The 21,481-nt window shown below is 35.9% G+C and overlaps 1 protein-coding gene across 1 annotated transcript in view; it reads left to right on the forward strand.

Annotated features, from left to right (window-relative positions):
- The window catches only part of PCM1 (pericentriolar material 1), an 86,433-nt gene that overhangs the window by 37,253 nt on the left and 27,699 nt on the right, over positions 1 to 21,481 (forward strand). Inside the window, exons 23-31 of the mRNA XM_080797196.1 lie at positions 246 to 449; positions 1,785 to 2,004; positions 2,107 to 2,252; positions 3,200 to 3,390; positions 5,399 to 5,570; positions 8,551 to 8,909; positions 16,007 to 16,171; positions 18,379 to 18,435; positions 20,992 to 21,164. Of these exons, the coding sequence (XP_080653322.1) occupies positions 246 to 449; positions 1,785 to 2,004; positions 2,107 to 2,252; positions 3,200 to 3,390; positions 5,399 to 5,570; positions 8,551 to 8,909; positions 16,007 to 16,171; positions 18,379 to 18,435; positions 20,992 to 21,164 (1,687 nt within the window). The remainder of the gene's footprint in view (positions 1 to 245; positions 450 to 1,784; positions 2,005 to 2,106; positions 2,253 to 3,199; positions 3,391 to 5,398; positions 5,571 to 8,550; positions 8,910 to 16,006; positions 16,172 to 18,378; positions 18,436 to 20,991; positions 21,165 to 21,481) is intronic.

The raw sequence follows: 21,481 nt of genomic DNA on the forward strand, positions 1-21,481 counted from the left end.
ACCTCTAGGGGATACTAGTTTTTTATTTGAAGAATTGTTTTGTGGAAGGCAGAATAAACATATTTCATATATTAGCAGTGGAGAGAGTACCACCCATCTTGGTATTATAATTCAGTGAAATTTTATAAGCAAAACATGTTTCACATGCATACATATGTACATGGTACAGTGTCTGGCACAGTAGTTGGTAAAATATTTAGCCAGTCGCCAAAATGATCTCTTATTTTTTATCTCTTTATCTCTAGAACAATGGCAACTTGGGGCGGTTCTACTCAGTGTGCACTGGATGAAGAAGGAGATGAAGATGGTTATCTTTCTGAAGGAGTTGTTCGGACGGATGAAGAGGAGGAAGAAGAAGAGCAAGATGCTAGTTCCAATGATAACTTTTCTGTGTATCCTCCTAACAGTGCAAATCATAACTCTTACAATATAAAAGAAACTAAGAATAGGTTAGTTTCACTGTTCCAACTTTTTGTTTGATTCCCGAAGTCTCAGGTCTTTGCGACGCTAAGCACTTCTCTGATTCTTTGAACCAACTGGGTGTCATAATTTAATTCAATTCTGACACTACTTGGAATTAGGGCAGATGCCACAAGTGAAGGGCTCAGTCCCACAAGATTGCCCTCACTTCAGATGTCAGTTGCAAGTCTAAGTCTCCATGTACTCACACTTCTGTTTGACTTTGCTGAAAATTTGGGGGTTCCCACAAGCCCTCCTCAGGTTTCATAATATGCTGGAACAACTCACGAACACTGCCTATTATAAAGGATGCAACTCAGCAACAGCCGAATGGAAGAGATGCATAGGACAAGGGATGGGTGGGGGGAGGGGCACAGAGCTTTCATGTTCTCTCTGAGTGCGCCATCCTCCCAGCACTTCAGTGTGTTCACCAACCCAGAAGCTCTCCTAACCAGCTTGATAAGGAGTTTTTGTGGAAGTTTCATTCCCTAGGCACAACTGATTAAATCATTGGCCATTGCCATTAAAGTCACTCCAGACCCTCCTCCTCTTGAAGTTGGCAGTGGGGCTGAAAGTTCCAACCCTCTAAACACTTGGTTGGTTTTTTTAGTGACCAGACCCTGAAGCTATCTAGGGCCTCTAAGAGTCATTAGCATAAACTTAGCTATGGTTCAAGGGGGTCCATTGTGAATAACAAAAGACACTTCTAGGTTTCAGGAGGTGCCAGGAGTTTTGGGAGCTCTATGCTGGGAATTTGGGACAAAGACCAAATATATTTTTTATTGTATCATAAGAGTTTTGTCAAGATAGATCCCAACTAGACTGGATTAAGATTCATAAGCTTTGATCTTGGCTGCTTTTTTGGGGAGTTAAGCAAAACTGAAAATCATAGATACTGAAAAAGACCTAGCAACGTAATATTCATTACATTGTTATTTCTAACAGTGAAAAATGTTTCATGAGTGGAAGATGGTTAAGTAGTTCCGCTTGATGATGGAATGTCATGTGGCTAAGTTTAAAGCATGAAGAATGGAAAAATGCTTGTGATATAATATTTTCATTTTGTAGAATACAGAATTACATGGATTTGTCTGTGTAAGACATTAAAAAAGAGTGGAAAAAAATGATAATTCACTAGGCTAGAAATCTGTAATTCCCTTTCCCTCAACCACCTCCCCCTCATTTCCATACTTTTGAAGTCCTTTGAACTTAAACTTTGATCTTAAGAAAATGTTGGTCTATGAACTGTGGTATCAGGATTTAGTGCCAGATTTAAAAAACCAAATAATTACATTTGATGACCTAGCTCTTTAAATCTGTGTTAGGTGGAAGAACAATCGCCCTTTTTCAGCAGATGGAAATTATCGTCCTTTAGCTAAGACAAGACAGCAGAATATCAGCATGCAGCGTCAGGAAAACCTTCGTTGGGTGTCAGAACTCTCTTATGTAGAGGAGAAAGAACAATGGCAAGAACAAATTAATCAGCTAAAGAAACAACTTGATTTCAGTGTCAATATTTGTCAGACTTTGATGCAAGACCAGCAGGTAAAGTTTACTATGAAAGTGCATTTTTTATATCTTGTTTCTAAAGCATGCACATTTTACTCAAGTCATCAGTAACTGTTACGACAATTTGTTTTTCCATAGACGCTGTCTTGTCTGCTACAAACTCTTCTCACGGGTCCTTACAGTGTGATGCCGAGCAATGTTGCATCCCCCCAGGTACACCTTATCATGCACCAGTTGAACCAGTGCTATACTCAGCTAACATGGCAACAGAATAATGTGCAAAGGTAATGTGTTTCTTAGGAGCAGTAAAACTGTAGTAAATGCTAAAGCTGAGCATGTGTTTTATAGTTATCTTCTAGGGGGAAAGGACAAGAGCAGAATTGAATATTCAAACATTCTCTGTACCCATAAATTTTACTAACAACGATTTGCCCGATGTTCCCTTTTAATACTGTAGACTTTAGTTTTTAAAAATTTTCAGGGTTCGGGGCGCCTGGGTGGCTCAGTGGGTTAAGCCTCTGCCTTCGGCTCAGGTCATGATCTCAGGGTCCTGGGATCAAGCCCCGCATCGGGCTCTCTGCTCAGCAGGGAGCCTGCTTCCCTCTCTCTCTGCCTACTTGTGACCTCACTCTCTGTCAAATAAATAAATAAAATCTTTAAAAAAATTTTTTATTTTCAGTGTTCAACTTCACACTTTTATCAGGTGATCTGTATGATATGTAAATTATATCTTGGTTAAGTTCTTTTTTTTAAATTTTATTTTATTTTATTTTTTTTAAAGATTTTATTTATTTTTTTGACAGAGAGAGGGATCAAAAGTAGGCAGAGAAGCAGGCAGAGAGAGAGGGGGAAGCAGGCTGTCTGCTGAGCAGAGAGCCAGATGTGGGGCTTGATCCCAGGACCCTGGGATCATGACCTGAGCTGAAGGCAGAGGCTTTAACCCACTGAGCCACCCAGGTGCCCCGGTAAAGTTCTTAATAACAAAAATATTTGAGTTTCTTATAGTTATGCTTTTTATCTGGTCAGTGGTAAGTGCAGTTCTTGTTTCAAAGGCCAAGTTATTGAAGTAAGCCTGCAGGACAAGCAGATGTTTGTTGTAGTAAATATTAAAACAGTCCATCTCTTTTCCATGCTCTTGAATCACATTTTACATGTACTTTTTAATGAAGATACTGTAAACAGATAGTAATATAACTGATTTGTAAGTTACTAACTTATTAAATATTTGTAGGTTGAAACAAATGCTAAATGAACTTATGCGCCAACAAAATCAGCACCCAGAAAAACCCGGAAGCAAGGAAAGAGGCAGCAGTGCATCACACCCTTCTTCTCCCAGTTTATTTTGTCCTTTCAGCTTTCCATCACAGCCTGTAAATCTGTTTAACTTACCCGGATTTACTAATGTTTCATCATTTGCACCAGGTAAGTGATTAAAAACTTAAGAGGAAATAAATAAATGCAAAGTGCTTGAGAATATTCTTTGTCTGTTGCATGGAGTTTAATTGGTCTCTTCTGGAATGGTAGGAGGTGTATGCAAAGAAAGTTACAAACTTTTCTACATTGATTCTTTGTGGTGAAAACTTAAGCTTGCAATGGTTGCTAATGAAATTAAATCAACTACTTATGAGAGGTTGCTTAGTCTTATACCTTTGAATTAATTTAGCAACTATTTATTAAGGAAAAAGGGTATTAACCTATCCCGTGGCCGCTGCACATCAGTCACTATGTGGTTAGGGAGGATACGTTATAGACTAAGGTTTAGCTTAGGCTTAAATTTAATTTTATTTAGCTTTGGCTTTTATTTTTTCTGCACCTGTTATGTCTCAGATACCATATAAATGGGATTCAGATGAATGAAATGAATGCTTAAAGTCATTTAGAATTTAGTGAGGAAGCTAAGCATGTCAGTAGGTGCTCAGTGCAGTGCCATGGGGACAGTAGCAGTGGTACAAATGAGGGGAGTTGCCTTTCCTTAGGGCAAGAAATTATCAGCAGGTCTCTTCCCCCACTCCCTCCGGAAAGCATGTTAAAGAATGAACAAAATTTATTTCCAGGGATATTAGAGGAGAAAGGACTTCCTAATCAGTGGATCCGCTGGGAGTTACAAAGCAGTGAAAGAGTGTATCACATAGGGAATTTAGAGGTCATTAAGTATGGCTAGTGTCCAGGGCCTTAGCAGGGGAAGAGTAATTGATATGGCTGGAGAGCAGCAGAGACTTTCTGTGCAATTCAAAGGAGCTTAGACTTTCTTTTGCCTTCCAGAGGGGTCACTGAAGGATTTTGAGCAGGGGGATAGCATGAGATTTCTATTTTAGGAGTATCACATTAGTAATAGTGTTGCAGAGATTTGAGAGAGGAGCCAAGAGTATCCAATAGTGAATCAGAAACCGAAGGCTGTTGTAGTAATACCAGAGAAAGGACAGCTTGATCTAAGGCATTGGCAGGAGGGGTACAGAACTAGGAGTAAATCAAAAGACTTTGTAGAGGTAGAATAAATTAAGTGATCAGTTAGATGAGGTTGAGTCATGAAGGAAGTGGAATTGAAGGTGTTTGCCAGGGAATATAGGAGGAGAAAAAAGGGTTGGAAGGGCTGGAGGGCTTTGTGAATATAAATCAATAAAAATAGCAGTGTATTTTCTTAGCAGGATTATAAAAATAATAGCATTAACACATTTAACAAGCGTTTTAGTTCTTGAGCACTGAGGAATATTGGCAGCAAACGTTTTTTGCGTGGCTTTTAGGTAACAGATAATATTAAAAATAGCTCAGGCAGTTCCTTTACACTGATATGCCTTATGCCTGTGGCAGCCCTGGGCAAAGACTGTTCATTTTTCACAAACTAATATTATGAAGCCTTTTCTCACCCCTTTTCCCGCACCAAGTTGTTAGTAGCTCCTTGCAAATATATCTCATACGGCACTGTGTGGTAAGAACTTAGTTCTATTCTAGTTTTCCAGTTAAAGTAGAGTGGAAAGAATATAAGCTTTGGAGTTGTGCAGACCTGAGATCTGACCTCCTCTTCCATTTACTAGCTGTTTAATCTTCGAGCCAGTTTTCTTCCTGGTAAAATTAATTTAATACCTATGTCCATAGTGTTGTTTGAGCATTAAACGAAATAACATGTAAATAAATAACCCTTATCCCTTCAGAGCTGAAAAGTTAGAAGTAATAGTACTTGACATTCATTAGCTTACCGGGTACCGGACACTTGTAGGCATTTACCTGTTACTTTGTTCAGTCATCAATGCCAAGAAGCTGGTGGGCTGAACTGTAAACAGTGATTGAACAAATGAATTATCAGTTTATTTTAACAGTTACTTGTTTTGGTGGATTTGAGTGACACATTTAATTAAAACTGTCTTTTAATTTTGTATTAAGGCCTTTAGGTACTTCTTTTATTGTTGTCTTAACCATTTCTTTTATTTATTAGGTATGAATTTCAGCCCTTTATTTCCTTCTAATTTTGGAGATTTTTCTCAGAATATTTCTACACCCACTGAACAGCAGCAACCATTAGCCCAGAATTCTTCAGGGAAAACAGAATATATGGCTTTTCCAAAACCTTTTGAAAGCAGTTCTTCTGTTGGAGCAGAAAAACAAAGGTACTTGATTGTGAACTTAATCCATTATTTTCTTAAATGCTACTTATATGATTATATCTAATTATATGTAATTTGCAAACACAGTTAGGAAGGATGCTTGTTATTGTTTGGCTTGTTAGCATTGAGAATATTAAACTGATACTTTACCAGGTGTCTCAGGCATACATCTGCCACTAATCCTGATAACAGGAATAATTCATTGTTTTGATCAGAGTGAAGGATAAGGCCTGACCCATAAAATGTCTCTTGCCTTGATTTGATATCTGTCCTTAAGTTCACTTTAGGGCTAGAAACTAATATTAACTACTAGATGATAGTTGTAAAGTGATGGCTCCTTGATTCATAGCTCCTGATTAGAATACGTTCTTAAAGCCTATCTAAATGTAATGTTGAGCACTATTAGATTATAGATGCTATCAGTCATAGTCAGGATTTCTTTCTCTGTTTCTCAGTGTTAACGTATTTTTTTTCCTCAGTGTTGTTATTTTTTAATAGGATAGTCTTCCCACATAAAATTTTTGACTCAATGTAAAAGACTAGTTGGTTGAGTCAGGTCAATCATTCTGTATATTTATAGCTAAATAAATAACATTCTTAATGATTGTGCTAGTCCAGAAAATGATTTTGATAGCCAGCTGGTAAAACTATAGTCTTTTTATTGTTACTCGTACTTACTTCAGAAAAAAACTTTTTAGGATGAAAAATTAGAGGTCAGTTCAGCCTATATTTCTGTAAGAAGTATCTCTTTGATTTTGTCTTCGTAGACCTTTAAAAATATAAACTTCACATTACTTTTCTCTTTAGTTGTATTATTGGGCATGTCTTGGAGCACTTAAGTAATCATTTTGGCACTATTTAATTATTAAATCATAGATTTTTTTTAACCTGATTAAACAAAACCTCTTAGAATTCAACTGTATTTGACTCTAGGGATCCTATGGTTGACCTCCCTGACTTTTTCTTAGATCTACTAACCACTTCTTTCAATTAAACATCCTATTGCTCTTTAAAAGTACTCCATTGTCAGAGCCTAATGGTGTTTAGGGCACAGTTGCCATTCAGAAATGATGGTTGAATGAATTTCCATCATAAGCAATAAACATTTGTTTAAAGCTTTAGTGAATAGCTTTGCTATTGGAAGGTCCCTACTTTATTATTATTCACATTTTATATATAATTAATAGTAAAAAAGGGTGGATTTGGATATATAATATTATTTGAGATATTTGACCTACTTCAGATTAGACCTCATCTCCCCAAAATGTCTGTTAAATAGGTAGCTTCCCTGACTTTAATGGCTAGAGATAACAAGAGGTCAGATGAAACACTGTAGTGAGCTGGGGTCAGAAAACTTATATTGGAAAGGGCTTGATGATAAATATTGCAGACCATTTATTTCTGCCATTTTTGCATGAAAGCAGCCATAAACAATATGTGAACAAGCAGCTGTGTTCCAATGACACCTGAGCTATGGGTACTGAAATGTGAATTTTACATAATTTCTGTCACAAACAATTTTTCTTTCTTTGATTTTTTTCAACCATGTAAGAATATAAGAATATTTTATTTTACTTTTTGTAAGAATCATTTTAGGGGCACCTGGGTCGCTTAGTCAACTGAGTGTCTAGCTCTTGATTTTGGCTTGGGTCATGATCTCGTGGGTGGGACCAAGCAAGCTTCAGGTTGGGCTTTGTGCTAAATCTGCTTGAGATTCTTTCTCTCCCTCTCTCTCTGCCCTACCCTTTCTCTTAAAAACAAATTAAAAAATCTTTTTTTTTTTCCTTTCAAAAAAAAAGAATCATTTTAGCTCTTAGGCCATACAGAAATAGATAGTAGGCTGAATTTGGCCTGCAGACTATAGGTTTGCTAATCTTGTGTTAATTTGAAACCTGGAGGTCAGTGTCTCCTAAATCATGTTCTTCAGAACACTATTGTTCATGTCAGGTTCTGTGATAAAAATTTTGGACGTTTTGTTCACTATGTTCACTACTAAGACATTTGTATAGGACATTGGCATGTTTAAAGTTTTGAGAAATCTTGCAGACATGTTTAACTTTGTTTCTTGTTTGCCAAATTTAGATGGTCAGTAAATACCTGTTAACATATTAAATGATGTCAGTGTTCAGCAGATAAAATTTGGAAAATGACACCAGACCAACAGAAATAAACTGTACTTAATGAATGAAGGAATAAATTATGAGTTGCATGGACAATTTTTTTCACCAATTCCAGTTCTATTTTGAACTGCTTTTGGTGACACAGATTTGTGTATATTGCCAAACCCTCTACTACATACAACTCTTTCTCAGCTGTTTCTCCAAGTGTTTTGTTTTTTTCTTGTATATTCCATCGTTTTTTAAAATTTTTCTTTCCCACTCTTTTTCATCATGAGTGCTAGATCTTTTGTTTGCAGCTTTTGCCAGTGAAAATGGTTTAGTGAGAAGGGTCTGATACTAAAGTTTAAAGGGGTCCCTGGGTGACTCAGTTAAGCATCCAACTCTTGATTTTAGCTCGGGTCATGTCTTAGTGTTGTGAGGTCGAGCCCCATTTTGGGCTCCACGCTGGGTGTGGAACCTGCTTAAGATTCTCTCTCTGGAGTGTCTGGGTAGGTCAGTCAGTTAAGCATCAGACTTCAGGTCATAATCTCAGGGTCCTCAGATTGAGTCCTCTGTTGGGCTCCACGCTCAGTGGGGAGCGTGCTTGTCCCTTTGTCCTTTCCTCTGTTTGTACTCTTGTTTCTCTCTCTCAAATAAATAAAATCTTTAAAAGGAAAAAAATTCTCCCTCTCAAAAAAATATTTAAAGTATTTAAGTACATTAACCTGTATAATATTTACATATTTAATGTGTATTTCTGTGAAAATGTTTTTAGGGCCTGTTGATGTTTTTATTTGCCTAAATCTATTTACTGTATCTGCAGTTTTCCAGTAAACATAGAACTCTTTCATCATTATCTGTAAAAATTTATTTTCATTGGTAAGGAATCAAAAACAGCCTGAAGAGGAGGTGGAAAACAGTAGGACACCATGGTTATATGACCAAGAAGGTGATGTAGAAAAACCATTTATCAAGACTGGATTTCCAGTGTCTGTAGAGAAAACTACAAATAGTAATCGCAAGAATCAATTAGACACCAGCCGGAGAAGACGCCAGTTTGATGAAGAGTCATTAGAAAGCTTTAGCAGTATGCCTGACCCAGTGGATCCAACAACAGTAACCAAAACATTCAAGACAAGGAAAGCATCTGCACAGGCCAGCCTGGCATCTAAAGATAAAACTCCTAAATCAAAGAGTAAGAAAAGGCATTCTACTCAGCTGAAAAGCAGAGTTAAAAATATTGGTAAGTGGCAAAATTTGTTGAATATTGATCGGTATAAATGTTGATAACTTTATTCTGGCATGTTGACATACTTCATTTCATTGTGGCCAAATGGATAAGCACTGTTCTAGGCCTAGTTGAATAAAGTTATTTTTAGTCACCTTCATAAGTTTTTATATAAAATTTATCAAATAGGGTTTAATGTTGTAGATATTCTTATATTTCCTGTGTGTGTGGTTACTCTAAGCTTAGAAGATGTTTTGTAAATCTTGTAGGTTACTAAAGGTTGCCAAAGGGCCGAATTTTTACTGTTGTTTATTCTTTTTACATTCTATTTTTTACATTCTTTTTACATCTTATCCTATATCCAACACTTTGTTATGACTTCTGGTGAAACCACTTTTAAAACAAGTTTGCTCTTAGTCCTTAAGGAAATTAAATTAATAAGGTGAAACATTAACCCTTATTTTATTGAATCTTGTCATTGGATAGCCTATCAAAGTTCTTTTAATAGTGTTAACTACATGCCATTTAAAAAAAATAGGTTTTTTGAATTTTGAAGGATTTATTCAAGTCTAATGCTAGGTAGAAATAGTTTTATTAACTAGAATCTGGAATATTATTAGAGTTAAAGGATCCTCCTTTAAGTTTGCTAGGGATGCTTTTCAGCTTTTTGAGAGGTTCTGGGTTCAAGGAGATTGTACTTAGTGCTTAAGGACAAAGTATTTAAGACTTAGAAAAGTTTGAAAAGTCACCACATACAGCTAACTCTTTTGGAAGCTCCCAATATATGCAAGGATATGAGGTCTTGGGAAACCCTATGGTAAAAAATCCACTTGTAAACATTTGCAGCCTTCATATTAGCCATTTTTGGTTAGTGAAACATTTGAAAAATCTGATGAAAACTGGATGTAAGAAAGACTACCTGCTCTTTTATTTCATTTCAGTTCTTCTTATAACCTTCATGTCCTTGGCTCCTATCGCTACTCCCATCTGAAGAGTCTGATTCAATGATGAAACAAGCAAATTTGAACAGGGATGATAGTTTTCCCAGCACACATGTTATTATCTTTGAAAATATTTTATCATTATAGGTTTTGGAGGAGCTGATTTTATGTAGCAGATTAGTGATACAAATGAATGAAAATCCAACTGCTGCTTTCTCCAAGATTGCTCTTGTTGCCACCAGAGAACACTTAAGTAGATAATGAACCATGGCCATGTTTAGAGAGTGGCCCCTTGGGTAACTCATTGAACTTCTTATTTCTATTACCTTACCCCAACAGAAATGCTTTTTTGGGGCCATATGAATAAATGAAGAAACACTAATAACTTATTTTATAGCATTTTCTCATTCAGCCAGTTGAATGTGCTAGGACAATGATTCTTAAATTTTAATTTTTCTCCATGAGAATCCTGTTTAAAGGCAGATTGATTCTGTCTGGGTAGGGACCCAAAGGTCTATATTTCTAACAAGTTTCCATGTCTTGTTGATCTTGGTTTGTGAATTTCACTCTAAGTAGCAGGGTCTTAGGCAACCCTTAAGCCAGCAAATGGCCATATCTACCTAAACCTAGAGATAATTGGTATATTTATTTTTGAAATCCCTTTATTTTGAGGAATTACGGTTCCGTATATATAAGTCAGCTTTTTTGCTTCAAGGCAAAGACTGATGTTCTGATCTATGTGCTCTCTTCCATTACAAGTATAAAAATACCTGCCAGAAACGTAATATACACATTTGTTCGACAGGCATTCAAGATGATCTGTCAGTGAAAGTCCTACTTTAAGACACACACACACAAAAATCAAAGACTTGATAGCAGAATCTAACTAATACATGCAGAGTCAAGCTAATATGTAGCAAAATCAAATCAGTCAGCTAAACCCTTGCTATCCAAAGTGGGAACCATGGACAAGTAGCATCAGTATCTGTCTGGGAGCTTATTAAAAATGCACTCTTGGGTCCCACCTTATACCAACTGAATTAATACACATTGCTTTTCAGTGTGCATTTTAGCAAGATTCTAGATGTTTTCAATATGAAAATGTGCCCATTAAAGTCTGAGAGGCACTGATCTAGACCGCTGCTATTTTATGGGATAAGAATAGCGATGATTTCTTAGAAAATAGGATATTTACTAGTCTTTAATATAGGTGGATGTAGAGAATATTGGAAGGCATTCTAAACTGTAGTAACAATGAAAAAAAATTTAGAGGTGGGAAAAGAAGATGAGAGCAGTTGGGGAAGGCAATAGGATATGAGAAATAGACCAGTGTGGTGGGACTTGAGTTGCTCTCTTGAGAGAGGCAGCACAGCCAGTTATGCTGTACCAGATCTACTAGATTGAACTGTTTTTGTTTTTGCACTTGGGGACAGTTTTCAGAGGTAGCATGCTAAATCTTCACTGAACTTTGTTTCTACTGATGGTGAGGTATATTAATCTTTAGAAGGTCTTTATATGTAAAGTTACATACCACTGCATGTGAAGTAAGTTTTACAAATTATGTGATAGTGATAATCATCTTTTAAACTTATATTCCAATTCAGACTTTCTGAGTTGATCATGTTTCCTTGCCTTTCTGTGTGCTTCAGGTATCAGACCTGTAATTTGGCTACACTCTCCCAGGTCCATTTCCTTTTTTGATGCTATCAGAGAGCAGTGGGATCCTATAATCTAGATCTTCTTCATTCTTTTCTTGGAAAATTGGATAGAACTGTTAATATACTGTAACCATCCCTGAGTCTTTTCATTTCTTTTCTCTTCCCATTCCTTTGTTTATGAATGAAGATTGAGATGAAATGGATGCCAATTGTTAGGAAGGGCAAGGTCTGATAGATGTGGCCAGGAAAGAAAGAGTCCTTTTTAGATTCAGAGAGCTGATTATTTACATAGGCAGAGAAAGTGAGGGTAGCTGGAAGTCCCCGCTCCCTGTGTTCTTTGTCCCGCGGGCCACAAGGGGAAGACTGAAACCAAAGAGGCCAGGTGACCATTACAGCCTGAGTAGTGGGACCCCTGTTGTTGAGGAGCCAGTGTTGTGCTGCAGCTACTGACCACTCTGTAGTCTGGAGGTGTGTCCTCAGAGTGTGAGAAAGAAAGGTCTCCTCTTTCCTCAGAAATGAGGAGGAGATGAGAACCTCTTCATGACAGATTTACAGATGGCGAAGTAGCAGTTCCTCACAAGCCTCCTGTGTTCTTGTGTTCTGTGCTCCAGGAGGATCATCAGGCCTTCTGTCAAGACTTAGGCTCAGTAGCAGTTCAGTCTTTACCTTTGTGGCCTGTGTGGATATGTGTAAGGTCTTCAGGGTGCCACTAGAGGACACGGCTAAGCTGTGTCCCTAAAGTGGAGACACAACTAGAAGTACTCTTTTTTCTGACTGTCTCACCACTGGTGCTGAGAAAAACAGATTATGTGCAAGGTACAGAGTGACAAATGGGATAGGAGGTCACACCTTTCCTCTAATGACCGTTATGTGGTGATGGTGGTGGTAGTAGACTAGCTGGCCTAGCCAGTGTAACTCTGAGGTATCATTAACCTTCATTAATTCTCTATTTATCTATTACTTTTGGCAGTTGTGTACCTTATTGCTGAACCTGTTTATGGTAAGGTCAAAAGTAACCCAAGAGGGCTCCTTTTCCAGTAAGTTTCATGCAGAATGGATCAGAGCGGCTAGACTTCAGTCTGAGAGACCAAAAAAGAAATCAGGAACTCAAGTATGAGATGATAAAGTCCTAACTTGAATGACAGCCTTAAAAATAAAAAGGGAAGGTTAACTCCAGATTGGATATGACAGAGAGTAAACTGACAGTATATTGGGAACTTACTTGTTATTCGCAGAGCAGCTTTTGTGGTCTGGAGACTGTAATAGCAAGGCTTTAGATTCTGTTGGCTCATTCAATGAACGTCAGGGGCGAAGATCAGAGCTCTACCGTTCCCAGAGAAAACTTGGTTGGCAGGCCAACATCCAGGCCCCTCCTATTCTTGACACCTCCCTTCCTTCCAAGAATAGCAGGCTTTTGTCACTTCAAGGTACTAATGGGAAAGTACAAGTAGGTGGCATCCCCCCTACCTTGCATATGGGAGAGCATTTGCCTTTGCAGCCAATGAGACTGAATAGAGAAGCTTCTTCTTACTTTCTCGATGTCTGACAACTTGCTAACAAAAACACTGCTTTACCATAGGAATGAGACTTCCAAGAGTACTGTCAGTATGCCAGGGCAGCTATCCAGCAGTTGGGTCCAGCCTTAAGGACAGATATGAGTCCTGACTAGCCCAGTGAATGTAAAAATGCATGTAAAAGGGACCAGTAGGCAGAGAGAAGATAGAAGCAGAATACTAGAACAGGTAAAAGCGAGTAAAAGCAGTTATTGAAGGATATACACACTTGAACAAAATCATAAAAAACAGGCAGATTGAGTTGTAACAAATTCTGTAGAACATTTAATGTTTAGACTGTTCAAAAAAGAGGATAGTATTAAGTCCCAAATTACTGGCCTAGAAACTTGAGGGGAAGAATTAACGCCGTTGTACAGAGCAGAAAATACTAAGAGGAAAATGATTAGAGGCTCGATGACAAATCTTGGAGATATGATATACAGGGAATTCTAAAGGAGGAAAAAAAACAGGTGGAAAGGCACTAATTAAATAAATAATAATAAAAGGGAATCTTTAATGAGGAAAGACTGAAGACTGCAGATCAAAACACCTAACTGTTGTCCAGCCAGGAGGTAAGGGGTAAAAGATACACATACCTCTATGTGTATTCTGACAAAATTGATTAATTCCAAGAAAAAAGTAAAAATCTAGTAAGCTTCCAGACTGCAAGAACAAATTTCATACAATGAAAAAGAACCAAACTGACATCAGACAACAGAAGAAATAGAAGAAAGTGAAATAATGTCCAAAAAAAGTACTGCAACTCAAGAATCCTATATTCAAACTAGAGCCTTCACTTGTCACAGTGAAAAGATCTTGGTGCATCTTACCTGAGGAAAACAACAGAAACAACATATGAATCAGATTAGACACCTTTATAGGGAAAGGTGAAAAGGGGAGATAACAGTTCAGGAAAGAAAACAGTGGATCAGGGAGACAAACCATGAGAGACTCTTCATCTCACAAAACAAACTGAGGGATGCCAGGGGGAGGGGGGTAAGGAGATGGTGGTGGGGTTATGGACATTGGGGAAGTTATGTGCTATGAAGTGTGTACACCTGGCGATTCACAGACCTGTACCCCTGGGGCTAATAATACATTATATGTTAATAAAAAGTAAAAAATTATATTAAAACAAAAAAGAATTAACTTTCGTGGGGTGCCTGGTTGGCTCAGTCGTTAAGTGTCTGGCTTCGGCTCAGGTCACCATCCCAGGGTTCTGGGATCAAGCCCCACATCGGGCTCCCTGCTCAGCGGGAGGCCTGCTTTTCCCTCTCCCACTCCCCCTGCTTGTGCTTCTTCTCTCACTGTCTCGCTATCAAATAAATAAATAATCTAAAAAAAAAAAAGTAGAGAAAGAATATAAATTCAGAAGTAAAATATTAGCCAATTTAATCTCCCAGTATATCGAAAAGAGTATCAGACTGTTGTCAATAGGGTTTATTATAGAAATGTAACCATGGTTCCTTATCAGGAAATCTGTCAACATAATTTTCATGTCAAGAAATTGAAGGACAAAAGTCATATAATCATAGCGGTAGATGAGATAAAATTTGAAGTCAGTTCTAATAATAATTAATTTAATTAATAATTAAAATAATGAAAGCTGTTAGCTAATGCCAGTCACAAATGACATTGTAAATGAAAATACTCCAAATATAATCTACATCAAAATTAGAAATTAATCAGGGATTCCCTCTCTACCACCATTGTTATCTAACATTGTTTGGAAAATATTATGACAAGAAATTAAATAATTGGCATAAATATTGAAAAAGGAGGAAAACAAATTTTTACTTTTCCTGAGAGAGCCCAAGAAACACTGGAAAATAGCTACTAAAGTTAACAAAGTAAATTAGTAAAGCAGCTGGTTATGAAATAAGTGTGCAAATATTTTTCTCTATCCTAGTAATACTCAGTAGAATGGAAGTGGGGGGAAATAGTCTTCCCATAGTAGTATCCGAAGCCATTGGGGGGAAATTCTTAGGAATAAATTTAACAAGGGAAGTACTAGATCTATAAAAAATTATAAACATTTTTGAAGAATACAAAGCAAGATTGAACAAGTATTAAAACCGTGTTCTTAAAAATTGTGTAAAATTATTAAATACCAGTTCTTCTTGAGTTAATAAGTGCTTTTAATGTGATTCTGTTTTGAATCCCTGTGGACTGTTTTTGAAATTGGAAAAAAAAATCTCAAAGCTTATAGGGAAGGACAAATGTCTAAGAATAGCCAAGAAAAGAAACTACCTACATAGGACTTGCCTTACCAGGTGTTTAAGCATTCTGTAAAACTTCTTTGGCTAAAAGAATGAAGATGGCATTGGAATAGATAAATTAAACAGATAGAATGCCCAGAAATAAACCTCAATAAATACGGAGACTGAATATATTGACCAAGGCTGCATTTTATTTCATTGGGAATAGGGTAGGTATAACCAAGTATCCATTGAAACAAAATAAAGTTGAATTCCAAACTTGTGCCATATAGCAAGGAAAATTTAGACTAATGTATATATAACCTATGAGTGGGTAAGACCTTTTAAATCAAGTCATATTGCATACAGGTTATAAGAAGGCAGACATACCTGATTAATGCCCATTACTCTTCTCTCTGTTATGGACGTTTTATGTAGATTGGATGTGATTCTTTCTTGTATTTCCTAATGCTGAAAAATCGTTAACTTGGAGACTAGTAGAGAATTTGGATCGTATAAGGTCTGCAGTATAGTTTGAGTTGGGATGTACTCATGAAGGTGGTATCAAAGGATGATGAATTGTTAGAATATATTAGTTGTTACCCCATCCTTCCAAAGGTTGTCATAAGACATTGTATTTACTGTTTTCTATTTATACAGCATTCTGAGTTGAGTACCTGTGCTATTTCACTATGGAAATCAATTTCCCTTTCAGTTTGAGTTAGTTGCAACTGATAACAGTTGTCACTTTTTTTACTCAAGGGTATGAAAGTGCCAGTATGTCTAGCACATGTGAACCTTGCAAAAGTAGGAACAGACATTCAGCCCAGACTGAAGAGCCTGTTCAAGCAAAAGTATTCAGCAGAAAGAATCATGAGCAGCTGGAAAAAATAATAAAATGTAGTAGGTCTACAGAAATATCTTCAGGTATGTTCTTTTTTGGTTTGCTTTAATCTAAGGACTTCTTCATCTTAGATTTGAAAAGCAATTGGTCTGTCACACTTTTCTGTCATGTGCAAGGTTATATGTACTAGAAGATTACAGTATACATTCCTTGATACCAAGAAATGTAAACTGGAAGTATTTTTTAGTATTCTGATAGTAGCTTTTGACACTTCTTGATGAAATTTTAAACAAAAAAGTATAGTTGACATTAATTTGGAGCTGATTTGAAATTTTAAAAATCTTCTCTGAATAAGAATTTGATATAAAATCATTCCCTGTTTAAAATCTTTGGCTTTACAATGCTTACAGGGTAGAGTCCAAGTGCTTTAATGCAACATCTGGCCAGCAGAGTTTGGCTCCTTTTTGCACCTCTAGACTCTTTCTCCCCATCCTCTCTGCCTTGAAGTTGCCTCTTTCATGGCACTGTACTAAAGTTTTCCTGTGGTTATCTTGCTGTTCCTCACCTCAGCAGGTGTCTTTTCTGCCTCCAGTCCTTTTGCTCTTTGTAAACCTTTTTCTCTATTGGGGTCTTAAATAAACTGTTAATTCTGCAGCTCTGAATTTGCATCAAATCGAAGCTCAGAGAATTTTCCCTTTCTCCTTTTTCGTTTCTTTTGTAGCCTGTATAAATCTCTTCTGTTGCCCATATCACATTTATATGTATTTACTTAAGTGTCTTCGTCAACTTTTTTGAATTCCTTGGCAGCAGGTGATACCTTAAATGTTGCCATGGTACTGGACACATGGTAGGCACTTACTAGGTGTTAATTGAATGAATGAACAGAGTTACATTTTGCTGCTGTTTTAAGTACTGGTACTTTCCTGATTTATAAAGAACAAGTACATCTCAAAAAAACATGGAGAGGGAGGCAGTAAATAGAAACCCTCAGTTGTCAGGTGTCAGTAAGATCCTTGGTGAAAAGTGAGAGTAGCAGCTACCATTTGTATTATGCTTTACTATTTACAAATTAAATTATTCGTCTCATTTGAGAATTGGTTTTATTTCCATTTTACAGATGAGGAAACATGGTCAAAGAATATCCCTGTTTTTTTCCCTGAATCGTAAAGAGCTAGTGACATAAACTGGTACAGTTTTTCTGGAAAGCTTCAAACCTCATGGCCTTATCCCAGTAATTGTACTTATCTATGCTAAGGAAACAAAAATGGAAAAAATACTGGGATTTAGTTTTGTCTGAACTATGATTCCAACTATGTTTAAACAAAAAATCAGAATGAATAAAGACTAGAAGAAAATGCATCAAAATGTTAATAGTGATTTTATCATCTTCAGACTTTTATGTTTTCTAAAGCTTTCATAATAAATATTTATTGCTTTTGTAATCAGAAACAGCACATTTGTTTGTATTTTGAACTGACTTCCTCAAGGTCATATTGCTAAGAAATGGCAGGGTGGAAGGTTGTTTAATCCTGGCTTTCTTTTAAGTCTAGATTGTTTTGGCAAAACTATCAATTTCCCTGATGCAACCCTAGCATTTTACCAAAATTTTACAATTTTTATCTCCTTTTACTGTCTTTATCAAATAGTGAGATCTTCAAGGAGTAAATAGTTGGAGGAGGTTGGGGAAGGGCACTAAATTGAAAGGCTTATTAATTGGATTATTGAGTTACCTAAATAATGGATAGTCGGTTATAGGACTTCAGACCTTATTACTGTTACTTAGAAAAAATACAATGATTGAATTTTGGTGCTCTAAAAAATGCCGAAATTGTGTTAATATTCGCTTTCTAAAAAGACTTAGTTTTAATCATTACTCTAAAATTGTTTATAGCATGGACTAGTAGTTTTTGTTATATGACTACCAGAGAGTAGCATATATGACTGCTAGTATTGAATTGTACAGTGCTCTCCTCCCTCAGGAGTGTGGGAGGTTCACTTTGATGTGTTTGCTTCTAAGAGTGAATGGCAGAAGTTTATTATGACAGTCATCATCAGTCACATTAAGTTTGTATACGTTTATAGCAAATCTTTTGATATTTTCCCTAATAAGATTATTTTTTAAATAAATTATAAACCATACCTTGTGATAACATTTCAGTTCAGGCAAACAATTTTAAAGAAACTTGCCTTTTTTTTTTTTTTTTTTAAATTCACTTACTCATATTATGGACCCTGTCTTTACTATTCATACACATTTTATGTTCATCCTTATGTCTGCCCTTTCCTACAGCACATGCTAGGAGAATACTACAGCAGTCTAACAGAAATGCATGCAATGAAGCGCCAGGTAACAATCTGCTTAGTTTTGGTGTCCACTTTTTGTTAATTTTTTTCCATTAGTCTTAAATATCCTTAGTTTTATTGCTCTTATTATTATTTTTTTTAGATATAGCTTAGTGTATATGTGTCATTTGGCTGTAAAAGAGAATTCATATTCATAAAATACTGAAGGCTTTCACTTGTAATTCTTTACTTGGGTGGTAAAATTAGCTGCTTTTCTTGTTTCATTTTCAGTTACTGTATGTAACATAACCAACCATTCGTAAGGATAATAGAACATCTTTTTATAATTGATTGTTTTATTTGAAGTTACTTATTTTATAATTCTTAAATGCTTAGAAAAGCATTAATATTTTTTGAAATAAAAAGTTACTTTTTCCTAGCTTTGATTTACAGTGTTAAGTATTGTAACTTCTGTTGTACTTGCTTATTTTTCATTACTAGTCAACATCTACAAAAAAAATAAGTCAATAAACCATTAAATAAAATCAGTGACATGCAAAGACCATGATAAATAAAAATGCATGGAAAATTACAAAGATTCCAAAATACTGTTTTTGTCTGTACACTATGTATTTAAACATGGTTCTGTGCAATTTAGAATTATAGATATTCTTTAACACCTCCTGCACTATATGTAAGTGAAAAATAAAAGCTTGTTATGAATCTTTAGGAGAATCTAAAGAAAAAAATAAGGATCTAGCACAAAGTTTGAATTATATCTGTGACACTTCCTAAAGAAAAGAACTCTGAAAAATAGAGAGGATAAAAATAAGATGGATTCAGAGAAACCTGACCGAGATCAAGGATTTTTCTAGCCTACACTAATGGATTTTAGTTCAGGAGGAGAAACTGGCAAAAACTTTCCACCTGTCTATTGCAGGGCTGGGGGGAGGGTGGGCAGTAAGCGTGTGTTCAGCATCATTCATTATTCAGGGATAATTTAATCTTTAATGATACATAATTTGGAATGATAATTTTATCACATACAGAGGAATGGCAGATGTCATTAAGTATGCTTTGTTCTTTGAAATAATAAACATTTTCTAATTTACCTGGTCAAACTCTAGTATATAAACTGGAAGCTGTGTATTAAATCGTATCTTCTCTGTGTTTTTCCTTTAAGTAGAGATTTCCTACAGAGATAGTTTCAGTTCCTGCGTATAATATCACATTTGAACATTTTAAAACTAGTAGGAGAACTTTAGTATTTTATTTTATTTTTATAGTCATAAATGAGGCAAGATAGGGAAATTGCATATTTGTTATATTATACTTGTAGAAATTATGGCCTGAAGATGTTAAGATGTAAGATGTAAGTAAGTAGGAAGTTTTTTCATTAGGCCTCATTTCCGTTACCCTCTCTTACAAAAAGTGAATTAAATCTTTATGATTTTTGTGTATTTATTTAAAAGCACAATATATTAACACTTTGAACATTTAAATTCTCTTTTTTAGAAACTTGTCACAGATATTTGTGGAACTTGAATATTTAACTACCCATGGTTCTATTATTACTCTAGAAAGAGTACAGAGTTTAATAGCTAGAAGAACTACTTGGAGATTTTTTGGAAAAATTTAGTTATTTTAGGGAGTGAGAGTGTGCACACACGTGTCAGAGCAGGGATGGGGGAGCGGGTAGGGGATGAGGGAGAGAGAGAGAATTTCAAGCAGATTCCACACTGAGTGTGGAGCCTTATGTGGGGTTCAGTCTCATGACCCTGAAATCATGACCTGAGCCTAAATCAGGAGTCAGATGCTTAACTGATTGAGCCACGCAGGTGCCCCTGAGATTTTTTTAAAATAGAGAACTCAAAATGGGACAGTTTCTGATTTTCACTCTTAAGATAAAGGTATGACTGTATACCTCTAGGAGTGATAATTCTGTGTTATCAACAAATATATGTAGCAGAATTGTTGAGTGATGCCTAGATTCTATGAAACTGAAAATGTGCATTGGGTCATGCCTGGCCCAGGTTCTGCTGAGTGTGGCAGTAAGACACTAGCAAAGTTGAACTTTATTGTGTTACATTCAAAAATTTTCCATCAATACAGCATGATAGCTGAGATTTGAAAATTAGTAGACCTAATTAGACCTTAAAATAGTAGCTTCTTTTGCGAGCTTTCGGTTTATTCTAAACATTAAATGAATTTCCTTTTCTGTAACAAAGTTCTTATTAGCAAAATAAATAAATAAATAAAATTTGCAGTTTATTTCATTCAAGTTCTGAAAGATTTCTACTGATTATTCCTATGAAATGTGTAAAATTTTCCAGATAATTTTTTTGAGAAATAAATATGGTCTGAGTAATGTAATGCTAGGTAATGTTATCCACGCATTTAAGTATTTCTCTAATATATAGTATATATCTTGATATTTTTGAGATTATTTTTATCTTGGTAATTTTTAAGATTCTTTTGCTACTTTAAAAGTTCTAAAATAGAATTAAGTCTGTTTTGATTTTTAAGTAATTTAAACCTGAGTAATGATTCAAGCTAATAGAAATTGCCAAGAATGTATTTTATCATTGTTAACTTTAACCTGATCTTTTGTATCTTCCAGAAACTGGGAGTGATTTTTCCATGTTCGAAGCTTTGCGGGATACTATTTATTCTGAAGTGGCTACATTAATTTCTCAAAACGAATCTCGTCCACATTTTCTAATTGAACTCTTCCATGAACTTCAGCTACTTAATACAGACTACTTGAGACAGAGGGCTTTATATGCATTGCAGGTATCTGGTACCTAAAACATTCTTTTTCCTACCCTATCTGGTACCGATTTTCTTCATGAGTGTATCTGGTTGCTTTCTTAGACTGAAGTACATTCTGTTCCATATGTATTATCTGTTTTTCGTGTGCTTTCTTGGCATTTTATTTATAACTTCTTATATAGCTTCAGTAGCCTTTAGATAAAGTCTTTCTCTGAGCAATTTTTTAATGTTTTATCGTTAATGTTATTTCTTCCTCATAATATACTAGGTGAGGAGCAATCATTCGCTCTTCTGTCTGCTTGTTGTTTAAATTGGTGATAAAAAATAAATGTTTTACT

Source organism: Martes martes (assembly GCF_963455335.1).
Source record: "Martes martes genome assembly, chromosome: 2".
Taxonomy (NCBI): Eukaryota; Metazoa; Chordata; class Mammalia; order Carnivora; family Mustelidae; genus Martes; species Martes martes.